Source organism: Elephas maximus, chromosome 23 (assembly GCF_024166365.1).
Source record: "Elephas maximus indicus isolate mEleMax1 chromosome 23, mEleMax1 primary haplotype, whole genome shotgun sequence".
NCBI lineage: Eukaryota > Metazoa > Chordata > Mammalia > Proboscidea > Elephantidae > Elephas > Elephas maximus.
The window spans coordinates 78,722,616-78,745,008 of NC_064841.1; the positions used below are offsets into that span (position 1 = coordinate 78,722,616).

At 39.8% G+C, this 22,393-nt stretch overlaps 1 protein-coding gene across 2 annotated transcripts in view; it reads right to left on the reverse strand.

Moving 5' to 3' along the window:
• TUBGCP3 (tubulin gamma complex associated protein 3) overlaps positions 1-22,393 on the reverse strand; it is a 117,642-nt gene that overhangs the window by 93,176 nt on the left and 2,073 nt on the right. Inside the window, exons 2-5 of one of the 2 annotated variants that reach the window (XM_049867177.1) lie at positions 14,156-14,263; positions 9,484-9,551; positions 1,192-1,269; positions 64-281 (exon numbers count right to left, since the gene is read on the reverse strand). In XM_049867177.1, coding sequence (XP_049723134.1) covers positions 64-281; positions 1,192-1,269; positions 9,484-9,551; positions 14,156-14,263 — 472 coding nt within the window. The remainder of the gene's footprint in view (positions 1-63; positions 282-1,191; positions 1,270-9,483; positions 9,552-14,155; positions 14,264-22,393) is intronic. The other variant, XM_049867179.1, reaches the window with a different exon arrangement.

Sequence of the window (22,393 nt, forward strand, 5' to 3'; positions counted from 1 at the left end):
CTGAGGATTTTTGTTTGTTTGTTTCTACTACTGAGTCATGTATACATTTAAGCTTGAATTTACCCAGGAAGGAGAGACTGTGGCGTTGGTGTTGGGCCATTCAGGGCATACATGCTTATAGTGCTGATCCCACTGCTTCCCATACTGCCAGAACTCTGTGCTGACTGGGTGCTCCGATCCTGGTAATTCAAGGGGAGAGTCTGGGGCCGGGCATAGTAGTACGGAGTTGAATGAGCATCTCTTGGTAATGCTTGAGCAAATAATGCGGCATAGCTAGAAACCTGAAAATAAAACAAAGATGCATTGGGAGTACGGAGATATGAAATCATAGAACACTTTTTCCAAATCAACAAAGATAATCTTCAGACTTTCTCTCAATTTCTTTGATTGGATTTGGCACTCAATGAACAATAAATTAGTTATACTTTTAAAATATGGTGAAACTGATAACGTTTTAGAAAGTTTTCTGATGCTCAACCCTCAGACTGCCCGATAACTAAATACTTTCTACTGATTTAGAATCTTATCAAACTGAAAGCTCAAGTAATGGTTCAAAGTTTGGCATTACGCTAAAATAAGCAGATGCTCGCTACGCAGACCAAGCTTTAGAGAGAAGTGGGACTTTTTCACCCACGGTCTTCAACTGTTAAGCACTCAGGTTTCTGTAATAGAATATCTCATTATACTAGGCTCTGTAGGACATGGAGCCGCCAAAACAGCTTTCAAACAGTGCACGTGACACAAATTAACCCTGGGTGGCAACATGAAGGTTTAGCTGGCGTTACCGTAACTGACGTTCACAATGTTAACTGAAAGCACAGAAGGGCCTGAAGGGCCTTCTAATTCACAGGATTATCTATCTGTGCTGGTATTCACAACCTCACAAGTAAAAGTTTTGAGAACTGATAAGTATGCTCTTTTTTATTGCAGACTATTCTTTATTACACCTGCAGTAATTAAAAACAGAACTCTGGAAAGCATCTGCCCACTGGTTACAAGTGGCCTAAAAAAAGGAAGTCGTCTCTTGACCTTTCATGATTGTCCGGAAGGCTAGATAAGCTTTTTGCTTTCCTCGTATTATTTCCTTAACTACAGAACCTGATTCTTACCAAAATTTGGTATAATTCTCCCAATCAAAGACAGTAAGTCTCTTTTTAGAAGACGTTAAGCTGCTAAAATATAACCATTTACCTTGTTTGGCTGCTTACGCGGGTCTTCACTAAGGCTGAGGAGGAGGTAGAGTATCGACCATTTATTTTTCAAAACTCCCTGTTTAGAAAGAAAATCAGTATTAAAAGAATTCTGTACTACTCTACAGTTTTATCTTCCTCTCTCCTAAATTATACTTATTCCAAAATAAAAATGCATTTTAAAATTTACATGATAACATCAAATCTAAATTTGTTTATTTTTCAGGCATCACAAATAGTACCATCCATCAGAAGACAAGAGGTAATGGTCTCAAAATATTTAAGTCCTTGGATCCTTTAACCCTGTAAACTACTCCAAAGTCCCTTAGAACAATTTTTTAATTACCGTATTCCCAAATAACAATATTTCCTTCTCCTAATTTCTACAATAACCAACTTTCTAAGCATACTGATTATGAGAAAAAATGCCATCATAAAATAAGTGATTTTTTTTCCTCGTCTATCATGTCTCGTTTAGGTCACAAAATACAGCATTATGGAAAAAGAATTCTAACGTGCAAGATGAAAGTCTTAGCATCCTATGTTCCTAGACTCAAGATTTGGTTTTGAAGCACTGAGTTGTCAGGATGAACACCCCTCATGTTTCTGTGTAAGGGTTATCACAGAGTTCATTAATTTCCAACTGTGAAATCACTCCATCCTGACTTCACAAACCTAACAGCAGCCAACCTTGAATGAGCTTTACCCTGAATTTACACAGCATTCTACTCTGTGCGTGTAGCCATACTTCTGGGTGCGTGGGCTAGATTTATGAAGACCCACAGACACTTACAACACGGGAGTTCTTCACTGTATAAAACAGTCACTGGAAGTTTCTTTTAAAGAGTGAGCTCATCTGAGGCATTTAAATTAGGGTCTGACTCTAAAAACCGGTTTACACAAACTTTTTAGAAAATTCAACAAACTCTCCATCTGGAGTAACAAAGATAAAAAAGAGGGACAGTCCCAAAGGAGTTCTCAGTTTGGTGGTAAACAAATGGACATATAAATGCAAAATACAAAATTACATGATAGAATAAAACATATTTTAAGACAAAGGAGGCTCATCCAACCCAGGCTCAGGTAGTCATGAAAAGACTCCCAGAGGAGATTGGTATCGCTTAGAAAGATGATGGGATGAAAAAGGGAAGAAGGTGAACAAGCACAGCCTTTCCAGGAAATACATAAATGTGGCTAAAGCTAGGAGAATGAAATTTGAAAATGGAAAAAACTTCCTATCAAAAGGGGCCTTGTATGCTGTACCAAGAAATTTGAATTTTAAGCTGAAGACAACAGTAAGCCTTTGAGGAGTTTTACGTAGGGAGATGCCATGATCCCACTGTCCTTTTAGAGAAACCAGACTAACAGTTTTATGAATGCTAGACAACGGGAGATTTATTAAGAAGATTACAGTAATCTGAAAGGCAAATTATGACGGTCTAAACTTAGAAAACTGTAAAAAGAGAAGAGTCAAACCTAGATCCATCTGCCTCCTAAAAGCTCACTCTTTCTGCTCATAACATACTGTTAAGCCAGGCAATTGGTTTATACCTGCCGCTGCCATTTTATGATTCTGACAGGGGTCAAGTACTTTATATATACTACCTCCTGTAGTCACCACAGTAATGCTAGGGCACAGGATTTATTCTCTTCATTCCATAAATAAGAGAAACAAAAGTGATAAACCTAAATAACTTACCTAAATCACAAAGCTACATGCTAGGGTTCAAACCAAATTGCACTCAATAAGACTTGAGGACAGATTGAGTCTGAGAAGGAGGTGAAGGCAACAGTCAAGATGAGAGCAAGGTGTCACTTTTGGCAACAGATAAAAGGCATTATTATTCACCAGAAGAGAGACTACAGATGAAAAAGCAGGCTGTCTATGCATGGTTGTGAATGGATGTTTGGAAGTACATAACAAGAAATAAAAATAGGATCCTTCCAGTTCTGAGGACGCTGAGTTCCAAACATCTCGGGAGTTTCCTGAGGAACATCAGAGTAAACACAGCCAGCAGACACCAGGGAAAATGGCAGAAAACATTCTACCTTTGCAACAAGTCCCAGCTCAAAATAAAGTCTCAGCTATTACCTTAGAATAAGGATGAATATGGGGTAGGGAGCAGGGCAAGTTCCAAAAATGAACAAAATTATACACAAAAAATTAGCAAAAGTTTTAATATGACTTCCTTAGAGAGGCAGCAATTTTTTAACGTGAAAAAGAACAGGTAATAAACACTCAACCTCAGAGTCTGATGAAGAGTCTAATGAAGCGACTACTCACAGGGTGCGAACAGGATTAAGGGAAATGACGAGATGGTGAAGCTCCAGCCAATAAGCAGCCATCTCCATCCCCAGGCCTGGAAGGACAAGGGATGGAAACGGCAGCACCAGAGCCTGGTAAGGGCACAGACACGGGAGAGGGACCGCCCCGCAGGGTCTGCGGATACAGCTAAGCTAGACCACTGCCAAACTGGTGTCTGGCAGGAGGGGAGTGACCTGGATCTCTTTCTTATCCCACCACGCAATCTTATGCTGGTGGTTCTGTCAGTTCCAGCCAAAGTCAATCTATCAGAGCCACAAAGCAGGAGATGCCAGAGGAGGCAACCCATGCAAGTCAGCCCTCGTGATCACAAAGCACGGCAGGGGAGGGCAGAGCAGAGATCTGGTGGAGCAAGCAGAGAACACCCAGAACACAGACGTTTAAACAGTTCTAAAGTCCTTCAGAACCCGTTACCTTAAATTCTGAAAGATAAAGGACTTCAGGGAAGACAGAACTCTTTAAAAATGTATGAAAACTTAATTTTAAATGTAAAAACATATATGGGCATGATCTACAGGAACATCAAAATAAACGTTTTTATAAAGCAAAGTTATTGAACTAGTGCTCAGCATGAACAACTTATCCCAGCACTGGCAGCCCTATATGAACTGAACTCACCTTACTGACAGTCAGCCGCCATGCCCACCACAAACCCTCGGTGCCACTAAAGCTGGCCTCCTCACTGCCTGGGTCACTGCTTGACCACTCCACCTTCACAATTTGCTTGTTCCATTCCTCCAAATTGGCCACACTTCCCCTTCTCTTCAGGTCCTTAATTATCAGTCATATTTCAAATTCCAGATCAGCTATATAAGGCACCTTCGCCAGCATTTCCAAATCACACCTAGACTCCTCCATTCCCAAACTCTTTCCTATATGTCTAAAAACAACAAAAGCAAATAGTAAACCCACTCCTTCAACTTTTCTTGCCCACTGTATGCACAGCACACACTGGAAATAAAGGACCTTCACTGAAGAAAAAAAAAAAAAAGAACAAAAATAAGATAAAGACCCTTGCAATTTTAAGGAACTCATTATTTTTGACAAAAAGATTGAAAGGTGTTATGAACTGAATTGTGCCCCCCAAAAATATATGTTGGAATCCTAACCTGTATAACACAGAATGCAATCCTCTTTGGGAACAGCGTTTTCTTTCTTATGTTAATGAGGCCCTATCAGAAAAGGGTGTCTTAACCTAACCACTTCTGAGATATAAAAAGAGCAGAGGCAGACGGACCAAAAACCAAGCAAAAAAAGGGCAAAGATAGATGCCATCTGGAGATAGCCAAAAAAACAAGGAATTCCCAGAACACTAGAGAAGATGAGACAAGGATTTTCCCCCAGAGCTGTCAGAGAAAGAGCCTTACCCTAAAGCTGGTACCCTGATTTTGGACTTCTAACCAAAAAGGTTGGCAGTTCGAATTCGCTACCTGCTCCCTGGAAACCCAAGGGGCAGTTCTACTCTGTCCTATAGGGTCGCTATGAGTCAGAAGCGACTCATCAGCACATAGCAACAACAGCAGCCTCCTCAACTGCGAGAGAACAAATTTCTGTGAGTGAAAGCCTTCCAACTGTGGTATTTCTGTTACAACAGCACTAATAAACTATAAGACATATGGATATGTATCTGTGTATTTTTTCTATTTTAATTAATTTTTTTTTTTTAGTATTATACTATTCTTCATCTTTGACCTTAGGGGTCGCTACATAAATGTGAGTAACAGTCGTATTAGCTGGTCTTCCTTGTGGTGTATGGATATTATCCTATCACTGATAGCACAACACTTCAGGACAGATCTCAAAATTTTCTTTTTGACAATGAATACAATACCATTCCTCTTCAAGTTGTCACTGCTGGCACAGTGGACCCTATGACTGTCAGATTTGAGCAAAATGACCCAAACCAATCCTTTTCAGTTCACTAATGCCTAGAATATCGACCTTTATGTGTTCCATTTCATTTTTGATGACTTCCAATTTCCTGGATTCATACTTCGTACACTCCAGGTTCTGATTATTAACGGATGTTTGATGTTTGCAGCTGTTTCTTCTCATAGTGAGTCACGCCACAACCGCAAATGCAGGTCCCGAAGTCTTGGCTCCATCCACGTCTTTGAGCAGGCAGCTCTTTCCCAGTCCTATTTTGAGAGCCTTCCAACCTGAGGGGCTCGCCTTCCAGCACTATATCAAACAATGTTCTGCTGCTATTCAAAAGCTTTCACCTGCTAATTCTTTTCAGAAATAGACTGCTGGGTCCTTCTTCCTACTTGGTCTTAGTCTGGAAGCTCAGCTGAAACCTGTCCACCGTGGGTGCCCATGCTATATTTGAATACTGGTGGCATAGCTTCCAGCAGCACAGCAACACCCAAGCCCCCGCAGTACGACCCTAAACGATGCACAAAGCATCAAAAGAAGATGGAAGGAATACAGAATCACTATACCAAAAAGAATTGGTCAATGTTCAACCATTTCAGGAGGTAACATATGATCAGGAACCGATGGTACTGAAGGGAGAAGTCCAAGCTGCACTGAAGGCATTGGCGAAAAACAAGGCTCCAGGAATTGACGGAATACCAATTGAGATGTTTCAAAAAACGGATGGAGCACTGGAAGTGGTCACTCATCTATGGCAAGAAATTTGGAAGACAGCTACCTCGCAAATCAACTGGAAGAGATCCGTATTTATGCCTGTTATTTCCAAGAAAGGTGATCCAACCGAATGCAAAAATTATTGAACAATATCATTAATACCACATGCAAGAAAAACTTTTGCTGAAGATCATTCAAAAGCAGCTGCAGCAGCATATCAATAGGGAACTGCCAGAAATTCAAGCCGGATTTAGAAGAGAACGTGGAACCCGGGATATCATTGCTGATGTCAGATGGATCCTGGCTGAAAGCACAGAACACCAGAAAGATGTTTACCTGTGTTTTACTGACTATGATAAGGCATTCGACTGTGTGGATCATAACAAATTATGGATAACATTGCAGAGAATGGGAATTCTGGAATATTTAATTGCACTCATGAATTTGTAAATGGATCAAGAGGCAGTCATTCAAACAGAACAAGGGGAAACTGTGTGGTTTAAAGTTGGGGAAGGTGCGTGTTAGGGCTGTATCCTTCCACCATACCTGTTCAATCTGTATGCTGAGCAAACAATCCAAGAAGCTGGACTATATGAAGAAAAACGGACATCAGGTTTGGAGGAAGACTTATTAACACCCTGTGTTGCACAGACAACACAACCTTGCTTGCTGAAAGTGAAGAAGACTTGAAGCACTTACTAACAAAGATCAAAGACTACAGCCTTCAGTATGGATTACACCTCAACATAGCGAAAACAAAAATCCTCACAACTAGACCAATAAGCAACATCATGATAAACAGAGAAAAGACTGAAGTTGTCAAGGATTTCATTTTACTTGGATCCACAATCAATACCCATGGAAGCAGCAGGCAAGAAATCAAAAGATGCATTATACTGGGCAAATTGGCTGCAAGAGATCTCTTTAAAGTGTTAAAAAAGCAAAGATGTCACCTTGAGGACTAAGGTGCGCCTGACCCAAGCAATGGCATTTTCAATCCCCTCCTATGCATGTGAAAGCTGGACAATGAATAAGGAAGACCAAAGAAGAACCGACACCTTTGAACTGCGGTGTGGGTGAAGAATACTGAATATACCGTGGACTGTCAAAAAAATGAACAAATCTGTCTTGGAAGAAGTACAGCCAGGACGCTCCTTAGAAGCAAGGGTGGTGAGATAATGTCTCACAAACTTTGGACATGTTGTCAGGAGGGATCAGTTCTTGCAGAAGGACATCATGTTTGGTAAAGTAGAGGGTCAGCGAAAAAGAAGAAGACCCTCAACAAGATGGACTGACACAGCACCTGCACCAATGGGCTCAAGCATAACCATAATCGTGAGGACGGTGCAGGACAGGGCAATGTTTCGTTCTGTTGTGCTTAGGGTCGCTATAAGTTAGAACCAACTTGATGGCACCGAACAACAGCAACCACTACAATACTATTACTGTTTTCTAATATTTTTGTAGAAAATATATAGTGCTTCAATGAAAAAAATTATTTTTTGTGGGATAGCCCTAGGAAGCTACCAAAAACCAAAACCTTTTGCAGTCGAGTCGATTCAAACTCACAGTGACCCTATAGGGCTGAGCAGAACTGTACCATAGTGTATCCAAGGCTGTAGTCTTTACAGAAGCCAACGGCCACATCTTTCTCCCGCAGACCAGGTGGTGGCTTCAAACCACTGACCTTGTAGTTAGCAGTTGAGTGCTCAACCAGTGCACCATTAGGTCTCCTTCTAGGAAGCTAGCCACTCTTTAAAACACTGATTTTTAGGAATAAGCATTCAGAGTTTCAAAGAAAATTTTGAAAAACAACTATTTTAAATTACAAACTTTCTAAATTCCTACCCCCACCAACAATGGCAAATATTAACTAATACAACAGCTTTACTGAATGAAATTTTCCCTTTTGGGATCCTGGTAAGTCTAAAGGTCTTGGCAATATGGTACGTGACAGACAAACTTTTACAATTTTCAATCTACAGAAGCAGAAGTTGCTTTTCAAAATGGAGAAACATTTACGAAAAGCAAGTGATAACAGCAGTTTGAAACTATGTGCCTAGAAATGATTGTTCAAAAATAAGGTTCCTATTGCTCACTTTATAAATACTACCAAAGATGGAAAAAGCATACTTTACCAAAAGTTAATCAAACTGAACATTTTATAAGGAATCGAAAATGGTCAGCAAATGAATTTAAGCTTATATTAAAAGACATAATATAGAAGTTGATAAAAAAACTAAAAAAAAAAAGAAACATGATTTAATTATTAGCAGCATTAGGCCCAACACAGTAATTTTCTTTTTTTTTTTTTTTTTGTTGTCTTAATACTAACTTACAGCCTCTGGGTGGCCCAAACAGTTGAGTGCTTGGTTGGTGGTTCGAACCCACCCGGAAGCACCACTGAAAACAGGCCTGGCACTCTGCTTCAAGGTCGCAGCCTTGACAACCCTATGCAGCTCTACTCTGCACACACTGAGTCTGCCACAAGTCAGGACCAGCTGGATGGCAACTATCGGCAACAATATCAACTTTGTATTCCTTGAGTAAAGCATTAAACGTCTCTGGATTTCACGTTCTCCACTATAAAAGGAGGCAGACAGCTATATGAACTAAGTTTCTTTATAGCCAGAAATCACAAAGATTTTGTCCTATGATTCGAGTGATTTATTGGTATATAAAAACCAAAACCAAACCCACTGCCGTCATGTCGATTCCAACTCATAGTGACCCGAAAGGACAGGGGAGAACTGCCCCATAGACTTCCCAAGGAGCGCCTGCTGGATCTGCATGGCCGACCTCTTGGTTAGCAGCCGTAGCTCTTAACCACTATGCCATCAGGGGTTCCTTATTGATATATAGGCTAGCAAATTCTTTTATAAATAAAACATGTTAGAAAAATCATTCATTTCCAAATCTCAACATCCAATTGAAAAGTTCAAAATCAAAAAATAGTTCTGCAAGTTATCCAATACAGCAGCACACGAGGGCCCAGTGAACAAAATTAAAGTCCAGTCAACAAAACAAGTTTTTGCTGTCATATGCAGACAAGCCAACATGTCTACCAATATGCTTTCAAGAGTAATGTACTCAAGGCTTCTGTAACACAAATTTAATACTTCAATAATTCCAATTTGTTATTTTCCCAGTTAGCTTCTTTCATCTTTATAAGCAGTTTACCATTAAATCCAACTAAATAAAACTGACTTCTCTAATATTAAAACTCTTTTAAAAAAAGCATACTGTCCACAAATTAAAATCCATTTTCCAGTAAAGAAAAGCTGAATGTGATACCACAAACAACGCCCAACTGTTCCCATACCACTCCTAAGACCTTCACCCACAGTGGAAAGGCTTTCAGAACAAGGGTATGATTGATACCTGCGAATGAAGTTTTCTGTGGAGTTCTGAAAATAATGCAACATCTGCTTCTCTTCGTTGTCGGATAACTGAAAGGTTAGAAAACAAACTCAGTATGTGTATCACATACACCGAAATTCACGTTATGATACTATTTTACCACCAGCAACAGGCAGCTTGACATGCTGGAAAGAATCCTGGACCTAAGAGTCAGAAGACCTACACGGTAAGTGACTGTGGACATTATTAGGGTGGTCTCAAGTAGTTTATATGAAAATTAACAAAGATAATAAAAATGGTGGAATCTTTTAAATTCTGAATATAAATATTAATAAGAGTGAGGAAAACTATCACCAGCTTAACAAGTTAATAGTGGCTACCCAAAGGGAGAGATGGGAACTGAAAATAGTTTTGGAATCTTAAACTCAAATAGTAGTTATGAAACACTATGACAATCTATGATAGCTTATTTGACCTGGACTACACATTGTAAGCATTTTGCTGACACATACAGCAACGCTGTGTCATTTTTTTTTTTTTTACACATTCTAAGCATTTTGCTGACATATACAGCAACGCTGTGTCATTAGTATAAAATGTATTAGTTAATTACTCTTTCAAAATAAAACCCAAAATAGCTTATTATTTAATCTTTACCTACTAAATCATTTTATTAATAAATGAAGGTAGAAAAACGTCTTCGGGTTGATTCCAACTACATTTCTATTTATTTGAAGGTGGCTGTAGCAAATGAAGAAGCTGCTGGGTAGTACAAACTGTTAATATGCTTGGCTGCTAATGAAAAGTTAGTGGTTCAAGGCCACCCACAGGTGCCTTAGAAGGCCTGGCAATCTACTTCAGAAAAAAATCAGTCACTGTAAACCTTGTGTACAGTTCTACTCTGACACACATGGGGTTGCCATGAGTTGGAATCTACACTATTGCAACTGGTCCATGGAACAAATGAAAAGTTCACATTATTCCTTTATTTGTTCCACGAAACAGGAAGCCACAGACTGGATTTTAAGTTCCTTGAATGAAGAGACTCTACTTGCTCATGTTTACAAAAACACTGAGCAGGCTTCCTTATACAGTTGCCTCTCAAAGAAATTCTTTCATTAAATCTAGTAAAACAGGTACTACTTTTAAAAGCTAAATTATAACTTCAATAGTTTCCAGTGAATCTTTGTGTTTATCCCAGTTTAGCAGTGTAACTTTAACTTATCAGCCAGTCCCACGTAGCCTTAAATGTTCTAACTCACTTGTAGAAAGACACTGACTGACTCTAAACTCTCCGAGTGGCTGCTAACTGGAAGGCTGGTGGTCAGATCCGCCCCAATGTGCTTCGAAAGAAAGGCCTGGAGACCTACTTCCACTGAAAGCTCTATGGAGCACAATTCTACTCTGAAACACACTGCTTCAAGAGAAAGGCCTGCAGACCTACTTCTGAAGCTCTACGGAGCACAATTCTACCCTGAAACACACACGGCTGCCGTGAGTCGGAACTGGCTCAACAGCAACTGGTTTGGTTTTGGTTTTTCTTTTTTAGTAACTGACTTTATAGCCAGCGATTCTTCACATTCATCAGCTAGGAACGGGTATCGTGGTATCATGTAACAGTTATATAAATCATATTCCAGGGATTACATAATCATAACCATATTTGTACTTTCAACTCTTCCTATATAAAGTTAAAGCTATCTTTAAAATGTATTGTTATGAGGTGCATTTACCAAAACTAATGCAATTACAATTCAATATAATCCACTACCTTTTGCAACATATAAATACACTCCAAATAAACAAAACCATAAAAATAAACAAGTGTCTTTCCTCAGCTACTGCTAAGGTGCTTGGTTCTTCTGAAGAGGCTAACACCACAGAGGGTGAGACCCTCTCTTCACCCAGTACCCAGCAGCAAGCAGCAGCCACCAGCCTATGGCCAGTCCACACAACGGCCCGTCTCTGAGCTAACCTGCGTCTGCTTTGCCCTCGTCCTGCGTGACAAGATGATAGTCATAAGGAAGATCAATGCCCTCATTAAAGCAGCTGGAGTAAATGGGGAACCTCTTTGGCCTGCTTGTTAGCAAAGGCCCTGGCCAATGTCAACAGCGGAAGCCTCCTCCACTATGTGAGGGCTGGTGGACCTGCCCCAGCACCAGGCACTACACCAGCAGGAGGCCCGGCCCCCTCCACCACTGCTGTGCCAGCTGAGGAAAAGAAAATGGGAGTGAAGAAGAACCTGAGGCTCCAGTGATGACACAGGCTTTGGTCTTTTTCACTAAACCCCTTTTGTAACATGTTCAATAAGAAGCTGAACTCTTAAAAAAATCAGAAGTTCTTTCCGTGGAATGAGACTGACTCTAACTAATGCATATAATAGTCATAGGACAATAAAATAATAGTAAATAATAATAAGAATGAATGTAGAATATTAGATGATGTTTCATTCTACTAGGCTGCAAACCAAATCTTGAGTTACAAAGTACCCCACTTGACAACATGAAAAACTAAGATACTAAAAACTGGTATGTTTGCTGTCACCCATGATCATTTTTGTTAATCGTTTCAATTTAAACCGTATTAACATTTTATACCTGAAGTTGGCAATATTAAAAAAATTTACTGTGTTATTCCAGAGGGCAAAACAACTGTAACTCAACTGATTTAATATACCGACAACCATAATAAAATTTCAAAAATGTTAAAAAAGCATTTCTAAGAGTTAATGAAGTATGACTGACCAACAGTGACCATTACATAAGAGTACAATCAATAATGTTCGATCAACCACAACTGTCAGCAGCGGAGCTGGGTACTTGGGAAGGTGGTGCTCAAGAGAAGCTGGTAGGGGCAGCTGCTGGGCGCACGGCAGAGGGTGGACACCGCGTCAGTACAGGACAGGCTGCACTTTCAGAAATGCAGACTCTACACAGGAAAAACTGTGCCTGGTTAGCTTCTTCTTATAAAAAAAAATTCCAAGACTTTCCTTAAATATTCACTGCAACAATGTCGCTCTCAGTTCTTAAATCTGATTTTAGGCAAATTTTATTTTTAGCTGTTACCCAAAAAAAAAAACCCAGTACCCTTTACGCACATGTGTAAATGTTCACCATGAGACCTAGAAATGTGAATCTGTAAGAGGAATGGTCCGGAGCATATACGTCTAATGCAGCACCTTGCAGATGGGGTTCTCAGTTACAAATTAAAATCAAAAATAGTTCAGGATTCAAGGAGAGAGTGCGCTGCTCAATTGGTGCATGCTTCACTTCGTATATTCTCAACAACAATAAAATAAAATTTTTTAAAGAAGACAGTACATTGCTTTTATGTTCATAACTTTAGAGACATAGAAGGAAATGAGTCCATATAGGTCAGCAGCAGGACTGTTGTTGTTGGATGTCACTGAGTGGATTTAAATACTCTGTCTTTATCTTTGCCTTACATGATACATGCACACTAAGTAACATCAAAAACCTGAATCATAGCAGCAGATAAGTAATTTCAAACTTACATGACTTATCAAGTCCTCCTCAGGCAAAGGCAGCTACAGCTGGACCCAATCACGCACATGACACAGCAATCAATTCCTCTCATCCAGCTGACTCACAATCTAGCTCAGTTACACGTCTCTGTGATACAGGACAGCTATACAGACTACAGACCAAACACAGCTAACAAAGCAACAGCTGAGTGTCGGGCAACTGTGCCGTAAGAACAGATCTCCTAGAAGGTATCATTACAAGTTTGCCAAAACACTCAGAAGTAAGGGCAAAGGCCCATTTCATCTGGGTAGCATCGCAGCTAGGCACCAGCGGGGAAAACATAAGACTCTCCAGAGCAGGTTCCACACCAGTAGCGGAGCTCAGCTCATACATCCCCAAAACTGTGAGGAACAGGGAGTTGGCCACTGGGGAAAACAATCCTTCAGCTGGGACTACAGCAGTTCTCTCTCATACGTGGTTCCCTATACTCAAAGCCAAGCTTCCCTTCCCACAGAAATTCTAGAGGTAAAGAGAAGCAGTACAGCCCAAGTTTTGCAATCGCCTAATCCATCAATACACCACTTGCTAATAAACAGAATCACGGCCAATGTCAAGAACACTTTTCTTCCCTAAGGAATTAACATTTAAGAAAGCTTTAAATACAATTTTAGAATTAAAATCTTCACATAGCAAGGAAGTTCCAAAGAACTAGAAGTTTGGATGTTGACAGCTACAGAAGCAGTATTTGCTTCACTAACAGTTTTGTTTTTACTACCAAGGCAATGTTCTGTGTTATCGTATCAAAAAGTGTGGAATATTAAACGCCGCGCCATATTTTTATGCAAACAGCTTATTATACTTTTTTGCCAACCAACAGCCCCCTCACGAATTATTCTCCTGGGTGAGCTACGTGTGTTAGATTTTGTGTGGGCACATGATTTATATAGGTGTGTTATTTGCGAAAATACAATAAATCATAAGTAGGAAGTTATATTAAGTCCTTTTATCTTCCTCACACTCTTACCCAGACTATGTTTTCATATTTAAAATAAACCTCATTCACTATGTTCTAACAAAGAACAAAACTGAGTTGCCATTTTTAATACTACTTACAGTTGAAATGTGCTTGGTGACTACTACACACATTCTTAAACTCTGACAAGTTTAGGAAACTAAAAAAAATTACAAAATTTTTTAAAAATACGTACGTTCTTTCTTGATTTTTTCAGCTACTAGAAATTCATCTCTTTCAACAGTGGGGGCAAAGTTGCTGCCGATAACTCGCACAGCGTACTGGAACTGTTGGGCTGCATCAGCTGAAAGAAAACATTATGATTTACCAACACTAACAAAACTAAAGCTAAACAAAAGGATTTAAATTATTACCAATCAAGGTAAGTTTAAATTACTTGAAGCTTCTTGATTTGAACCCACCAGCTGCTCTGCAGGAGAAAGATGTAGCAGTCTGCTTCCATAAAGATTTACAGCCTTGGAAACTCCCTGAGCAGTACCACTCTGTCCTATAAGGTCACTATAAGTCAGAGTTGACTTGATAGCAGTGGTTTTTTGTTTTGTTTAGTTTTGAACACTTATTCAATAAAGAGTTTTCAAAAAAAAATAAGGCATAAGCCCCCAAGAACAAAGAAAACAAGGCAAAAGCAAAGTTAACAAAATGTTAGCAAAAAGAAAGCAGATGAATAAGTGGTAACAGATTTAAGAGGACTGTGAAATCTAAAAGCTAAATGCTTGTATGAAATGGGCAAAAGAAAAGTCGGGAGACAAAGCTAAGAAGAAATACAATTCTCACTACGAAACCCCAGAGGGGCTAAAGGACATGAAGGAACTTGTTATCGCTGTAAAAGGGGAATTCTGCAAGTGGGAGAGAAAAAGGAGGACTGGCTGGAAGTGAAAACCATTAGCCTCCTTAGTCCCCTAACCTCAGCCACACAACCAGACATCTATCTATCCCCCCACCCAAGCCAACCAAAGCAAGTCTGGATGGAACATCAGGCACAGCAAAAGAACTTAGTAAAAGCTAACAGACTGAATGTAAGGACCCCAAGCCCATCTTCCTGGAATACTGGAAGTCAGAATTCCTCTGTTGGGAAACTGAACAGCCCAACGGAAAGGAGAGTCAGATACCGATGGATGGGATTCTCCAGCAAACAGGTTCCTATCCAACCACTCCACCGAGAAGTTCAACACTTCACAAACTCTGCCCCAGCACACACACCTCCTAAGTCAACCTCACCCTAAACCAGGGCTACATACTGGTTCTGTCCACTTAGACCACAGGCTAGAATGTGCATTTCCACCCCAGGTATACTGAATCAGAATCTACATTTTAACGAGACCCCCAGAATCAAGTTACATACCCAGTCAGAAAATATCAGCCTGAATAACAAAACAAGACCCAAATATATGCTGTCCACAAGAAACCCACTTGAAACATAATGATGAGCGTAGCTTAAAAATAAAAGGATGGAAAAGATATGTCAGGCAAACACTATTCAAGATAGTTGTGGTGGAGATGCAGAGTAACTAGTGGGTATGCCAAATGCTACGGCCACTCTGGAAAAGTTGTGTCGTTTCTTAAAAAAGGTAAAGAAATACCTACCATCTGACCTAGGAATCCCACTTGCAGGTATTTATTCTAGAAAAATAAAACCTTACATTGTGAATGTTAATGGCAGCATTACTCATAACTGTCAAATACTGGAAACAATCCACGTGCCCTTCAGTGAGTGAACGGACAAATAAACTTGTTACACCCAGTCAGCAATCAAAAGGAATGAACTATTAATACATGCGACACCATGGGTGAACTGCAAACACACTTTGTTCAGTGAAAGCCAGTCTGCAAAGACTGCACACTATATGATTCCATTGACACGACATCCTGGAAATGGTGTACAGGAACACGGAACAGACAGTGCGTGCAGGAGGGCGGGGAGGGTCTGACTACAAAATGGCAGCACGAAGGATTTCTTTGGGGACATTGGAATTATTATGTAACCAGTTCCTGGTTGTGGCACCAAGAATGTGTTTACACTCTCAGAACTGTATACGATGGCCCCCTCAGAAAAAGTGATTTCTACTCAATTCAAATTAAAAAAGGGAGGGGGGGCTGTAACACGTACTACAGAATATTGCTGATATACTAGTATGGCGCCATGTCACTCTGCCTGGAAAGAAGGCCCTGAGACAAACAACAGAGTGACTGTTTGGCACACTACAGAAGGAAAACCCAATCCTTGGACCCCTCATCATCTCTCCTCCCCTCCCTGCCATGCCACGTATTAAGGCAGGCAGAAGCCACCTCCAATGACAAGCGATAAATACGGAATCTTGAGCCACAGAAGCAGGGCAATGCCCCAAAGGGCTGTCAACACCAAGGCAGAATGGGACACAGGGAGGCCCAGAAGCCTAGTATGCGGTACCAAGTATGGGGGCAAATTCCACCACTCAATTTTACAACAGTCCCAAGAGCTAACCTCAGCAGCAGCGGCTAACCCTTCTCTCAGGAGAGCTACCCCAAATATCAACTACAAAGATGAAAAATAAAACAAAAGGATAACCACATACTTGGACTTAATCACATCATAAATAAAAATCAACAAAATTAACAAATAGAAGAACCTACACTTGAAGAAATCAAAATAATTGAACAGCACAAAAGAACCGCTGGATAACAATAATTAACATCCTTAGCTATGTAAAGGAATACAGCAGGACATCTAACAATTGAACACTGTGATAAAAAGAAATGAATTTTGGGAAATGAAAATAAACATTTGTGAAATTTTTAAAAAGTTCATTAAATAGGTTGAATAGCAGAATAAATATAAGTAAAGGGGAAATTAAATGCAAGCTGGAAAGTCAAACATAACAAAAGGCAGAACACTTAGAATTCATGGGGAAAAATTACTGAAAGAAGTAAAAGCAAAAATTTTCCATAGTTAAGACATTTCTGATCAGCGCCTGATCTCTAAAATCTACATGATACTGCAAAAACTCAACTGCAAAAAGACAAATAACCCAATTAAAAAATGGGCAAAAGATATGAATAGACACTTCACTAAAGAAGACATTCAGGTAGCTAACAGATACATGAGGAAATGTTCACAATCATTAGCCATTAGAGAAATGCAGATCAAAACTACAATGAGATTTCATCTCACTCCAACAAAAGAACTGCCATTAATCCAAAAAACACAAAATAATAAATGGCTGAGAGAATGGAACACTTCTACACTGCTGGTGGGAATGTCAAATGGTACAACCACTTTGGAAATTGATTTGGCACTTCCTTAAAAAGCTAGAAACAGAACTACTAAAACCAAAAACCAAACCAAGCCCAGTGCCGTTGAGTCGATTCCGATTCATAGCGACCCTGTAGGACAGAGAAGAACTGTCCCATAGAGTTTCCGAGGAGCGCCTGGCAGATTCAAACTGCCGACCCTTTGGTTAGCAGCCACAGCACTTAACCATTACGCCACCAGGGTTTCTGCTATACAATCCAGCAACCCCACTCCTTGGAATATATCCTAGAGAAATAAGAGCCTTTACATGAACAGATATACGCACACCCATGTTTATTGCAGCACTGTTTACAATAGCAAAAACATGGAAGCAACCAGGGTGCCCACCGACCGATGAATGGGTAAATAAATTATGGTATATTCACACAATGGAATACTACACATCGATAAAGAACAGTGAGGAATCTGTGAAACGTTTCATAACATGGAGGAACCTGGAAGGCATTATGCCAAGTGCAATTAGTCAGTTGCAAAAGGACAAATATTGTATAAGACCACTATTATAAGAACTTGAGAAATAGTTTAAACTAAGAAGAAAACATTCTTTTATGGTTATAAGAGGGGGAAGAAGGGAGGGTGGGAGAGGAACATTCACTAATTAGATAGTAGATAAGAACTACTTTAGGTGAAGGGAAAGACAGCACGCAATATAGGGGAGGTCAGCATAATTGGACTAAACCAAAAGCAAAGAAGTTTCCTGAATAAACTGAATGCTTTGAAGCCCAGCATGGCAGGGGTCTGGGGACCATGGTTTCAGGGGACATCTAAGTCAATTGGCATAATAAAATCTAGTAACAAAACATTCTGCATCCCACTTTGAAGAGTGGCATCTGGGGTCTTAAACGCTGGTAAGCAGCCATCTAAGATGCATCAATTGGTCTCAACCCACCTGGAGCAAAGGAGAATGAAGAACACCAAGGACACAAGGTGATTACGAGCCCAAGAGACAGAAAGGGCCACATGAACCAGAGACCACATCATCCTGAGACCAGAAGAGCTAGATTGTGCCCGGCTACAACCGATGACTGCCCTGACAGGGAACACAACAGAGAACCCCTGAGGGAGCAGGAGAGCAGTGGGATGCAGACCCCATATTCTCGTAAGACCAGGCTTAATGGTCTGACTGAGACTACAAGGACCCCGGTGGTCATGGCCCCCAGACCTTCTGTTGCCCCAGGACAGGAACCATTCCCGAAGCCAACTCTTCAGATATGGATTGGACTGGACAATGGGTTGGAGAGGGATGGTGGTGAAGAATAAGCTTCTTGGATCAGGTGGACGCTTGAGACTATGTCGGCATCTCCCGCCTGGAGGGGAGATGAGAGAGTGGAGGGGGTTAGAAGCTGATGAAATGGACACAAAAAAAGAGAGTGGAGGGAGAGAGCAGGCTGTTTCATTAAGGGGAGAGTAATTGGGAGTGTGTAGCAAGGTGTATATGGGTTTTTGTGTGAGAGACTGACTTGATTTGTAAGCTTTCACTTAAAGCACAATAAAAATTACAAAAAAAAAATTTCCAGTTTAAAAAAAAAAGCAATCTCAGATTGAAAGGATCACCAAGTATTAAGCCTGATAAACTTTCAAACCCCACACACAGACAAATTTTAGCAAAACTTCAGACCATAAAAAATATAGTGATAATCCTAAAACTGCCACATACAACTTCAAAGGAGTAAGAGTCAGATTAACATCAGACTTCTCATGAATAATACTAGAGGCAAAAAGACAGTGAAGGAATACCTTCAAAGAGCGCAGAGTAGAAAATAACTTTAGACCAAAATTTCTACGTCTGACTGATGTAGTACAGGTTTAGAAGAGTCAGGAGAAAGAAGGACATTTTCAGACTATTAGGCAATTATTTAGAAAAGCCGCATGTAAAATGACTTCCCATACTTCAGCAAGTCCCACTGACTTTATCTCTGAACGTATATACCAAATACGGTCACTCTACAGCTACTCCGTGATTGCAGTAAGTCTCCTAAGTAGCTGGTCATCCTGCTTCTGCTTTCTGCCCCAGCGGTCAGAGTGATCTTTCTAAAACACAATCAATTCCACTGTTGCGCTCAAACCCTCTCATTGCACTCAATAAAAGCCAAACTCCTAATCGTGACCTACATGATCTGGCCCCTAGCTAAGCCAGTTACAGTCTATCCTGACTTGTGGTGACCCCTTGGGTATTACCTCACCAATATCACCTTCTACCTCTCAGTCTTGACCACTCTGACTGCTGGGGCAGAAAGAAGCAGGATGACCAGCTACTTAGGAGACTTACTGCAATCAGGCAGTAGCTGTAGAGTGATGGTATTTGGTATATACTTTCAGAAATAAAGTCAACCAGGACAGTCCTGATGAAGTAGGATGGAAGAGGACCCACAGGCAGGGTGATAACATTCCTTGTCTCTACTCCAACAGTCGGAAAAGTATGCCTTCAAATTATACACTGATGAGGAGGAATTAATTAAGATAACAAGCTCTGGAATAAGAAGACTTGGGTTTCAATGCTGGCCCTACAATTCACTAGCTACATGTCAGTGAGCAAACTACTTGCCTCTCCAAGTCTCAGTTTCCTCATCTATAAAAAGAGTTTAATAATGATTATCCCAACCTTCCCAGATTGTCTTGAGAATTACATACATATACCTCAAAGTGTGAGCACAACCTCTGGCATATAATAAGTACTCAATAAATGTTAGTTATTTTTATTATTAGCCTGAAAATATTTTTCAAATACGTGTTATGTCTACCACAGGCATTAAAGCAAAACTCAAAAAAGCACCCACAGTTTTTAACTTTAAGCAACATAAGTAACTTGGCCTTCATCCTAAGGATCTGTTTTCTACAAAGGACCCTCTAGCTGCAATGAAGAAGAACAGCCAGAGGGCGTGCAAAATCAGGGCAAGAAGTTCAGCTGGATTACACTATTTCAGTCCCAATTATGAAGGCTCCAAAGAACACTTAGATATGGACCGAAAAGTTTTTAAGTGAAAGAGAGTTATCCTTTGTATAACAAAAGGGTTACAGATACATTTCGGTAAAAGACAATAGCTGAACTTAAAGATGTACAAAAAGAAACAAAGCTCAAGCGTACAAAAATTCAACAATCGTGTGCTTTCTAAGGCTTCAGAATTACATAGTCTGTCACAGAGTGTTATTATAACAAACCGTTTATATTGAAAAACGTATCTAATATAAATTTCCTTTATTTCTTCTTTACCTTAGAGATGTGTAGGTAGGTTTTATTATCAATTAACATATACTGATATATTGTCAATTTTCATTTCAGGATAGTAAAAGAGGATTACAAAACAGTTATGAAGAGAATGTTGCCTCTAATAGAGCTGGAACACTGTAGCATCAAGCACACTGTTTCCAATGATGGAAATCACAGCCAACCAAAGATAGAACAGTAAGTAAACGGAGCTCCGGGGAAGAGGCAAGCCTAGGGAGACACAATTTTCCTGTTACTGGCTGGTAGTATACCCTTCCAGCAAATCCACAGGTGTTATAAGCTGAAAAAAGTGAGAAGTAATGATTATAATAACTTCGTAAAAATGTCAAGCATCATTATAGCTAGACGCTTTGCTCCTGAAGGTTCCCTGAAGCTAACTGTATACTTAAAAAAAAAAAAAAACTTGGGAAAACTTGATTTATTAGAAATTCACATTAAACTACCAAGTGTTTACTATGCCTCAATTTCAGAGTCTAAAAATATATATATATTATAAAAATATAGGGCCAGTTGTTTTTAACAGTCACTAGAAAAAGTTTAGAGACAATCAAATGTTCCACCCAGTTATCAGCTAAAATGCCCACTAAGGAAAACAAATTTTGTTAAAATTCCAAGCACTGTAAAGGCAACAGTAATACTGCGCCTCTGCTCACCAAGGCAGAACAAAGCAGGCTATTAAATGATAATAAATTCTTCAATAAACAGTGACATGATTTGGAATTACAAATATCTTAATTGTTTGGCAATCCTACCTATCCAGAACACAACCATGAGAATAAATACCATCATCCTCAAAGAGTTTCATGATATACTTTATTCAGAGAGGATCCCTTCAGGATCTCACTAAAAAGCCTATTTACTCTTAATTTAGACACAATTCGAAATGGGAGACAGTAAGATGAAGAACTCTGCTGAGAAGAAGTCTTTCGATCTCCAAGAAAAGATGAAATTTTTTGTCAAGGAACTGGAGAGTCAAATTTTAAAGCTGTTTTGAAGTTGAGAAATATTCTACCATAAAATGAATGACCTTCAAAATCCAGTCATGTGATCCCATTTAAATGAAATATCTATAATAGGCAAAGGCATAGAGACAGAAAAATAGATTAGTGGTTACTCTTGGGTTGGGGGGTCGTGGTGGGAAGAAGGGCATAGGGAGTTACCGCTCACTAGGTGTAGAACTTCTGTTTGAGGTGATCACTAGGCGTAGAACTTCTGTTTGAGGTGATCACTAGGCGTAGAACTTCTGTCTGAGGTGATCACTAGGCGTAGAAATTCTGTTTGAGGTGATAAAAAGCTTTGGAAACAGACAGTGGCGATGGTTGAACAACACTGTGAATATACCTAATGCCACTGAATTGCACACTTAAAAATGATAAATTTTTTGTTGTATGTATTTAACCTCAATTAAAAAAAAATTTTTAAGGTTAAGGAGGGACTATGGTGAAAAAACATAAACGTCTTAGGGAGCACAAATGGTTTGTATTTGACCACTAACCTAAGGGTTGATGGTTCCCACCCACTTGTATTTGTATTTGACCACTAACCTAAGGGTTGATGGTTCCAACCCACCCACTTCCACCATGGAAGAAAGGCCTGGTGATTTGCTTCTGATAAGATTACAGCCAAGAAAGAACTATGGAGAAGGTCTACTCTGTAGCACATGTGGTTGCCATGAGTTGGAATCAACTCCATGACAACTGATTTTTATGGAGAAAAAAATTAAGTCACGGCAATGGCAACGTTTATGTTGTTTAGCTCCAGTGGAAAAAACGTTAAGGGTCGCTCTGAGTCAGAATCGACTCAACGGCAACAGGTTTCATTTTTTTGGTATAATGAAAACACTGGTATTCAAGCTGTTAAGTCATAACCAGCAATCCTACGGTTATCCCATTTCTCCC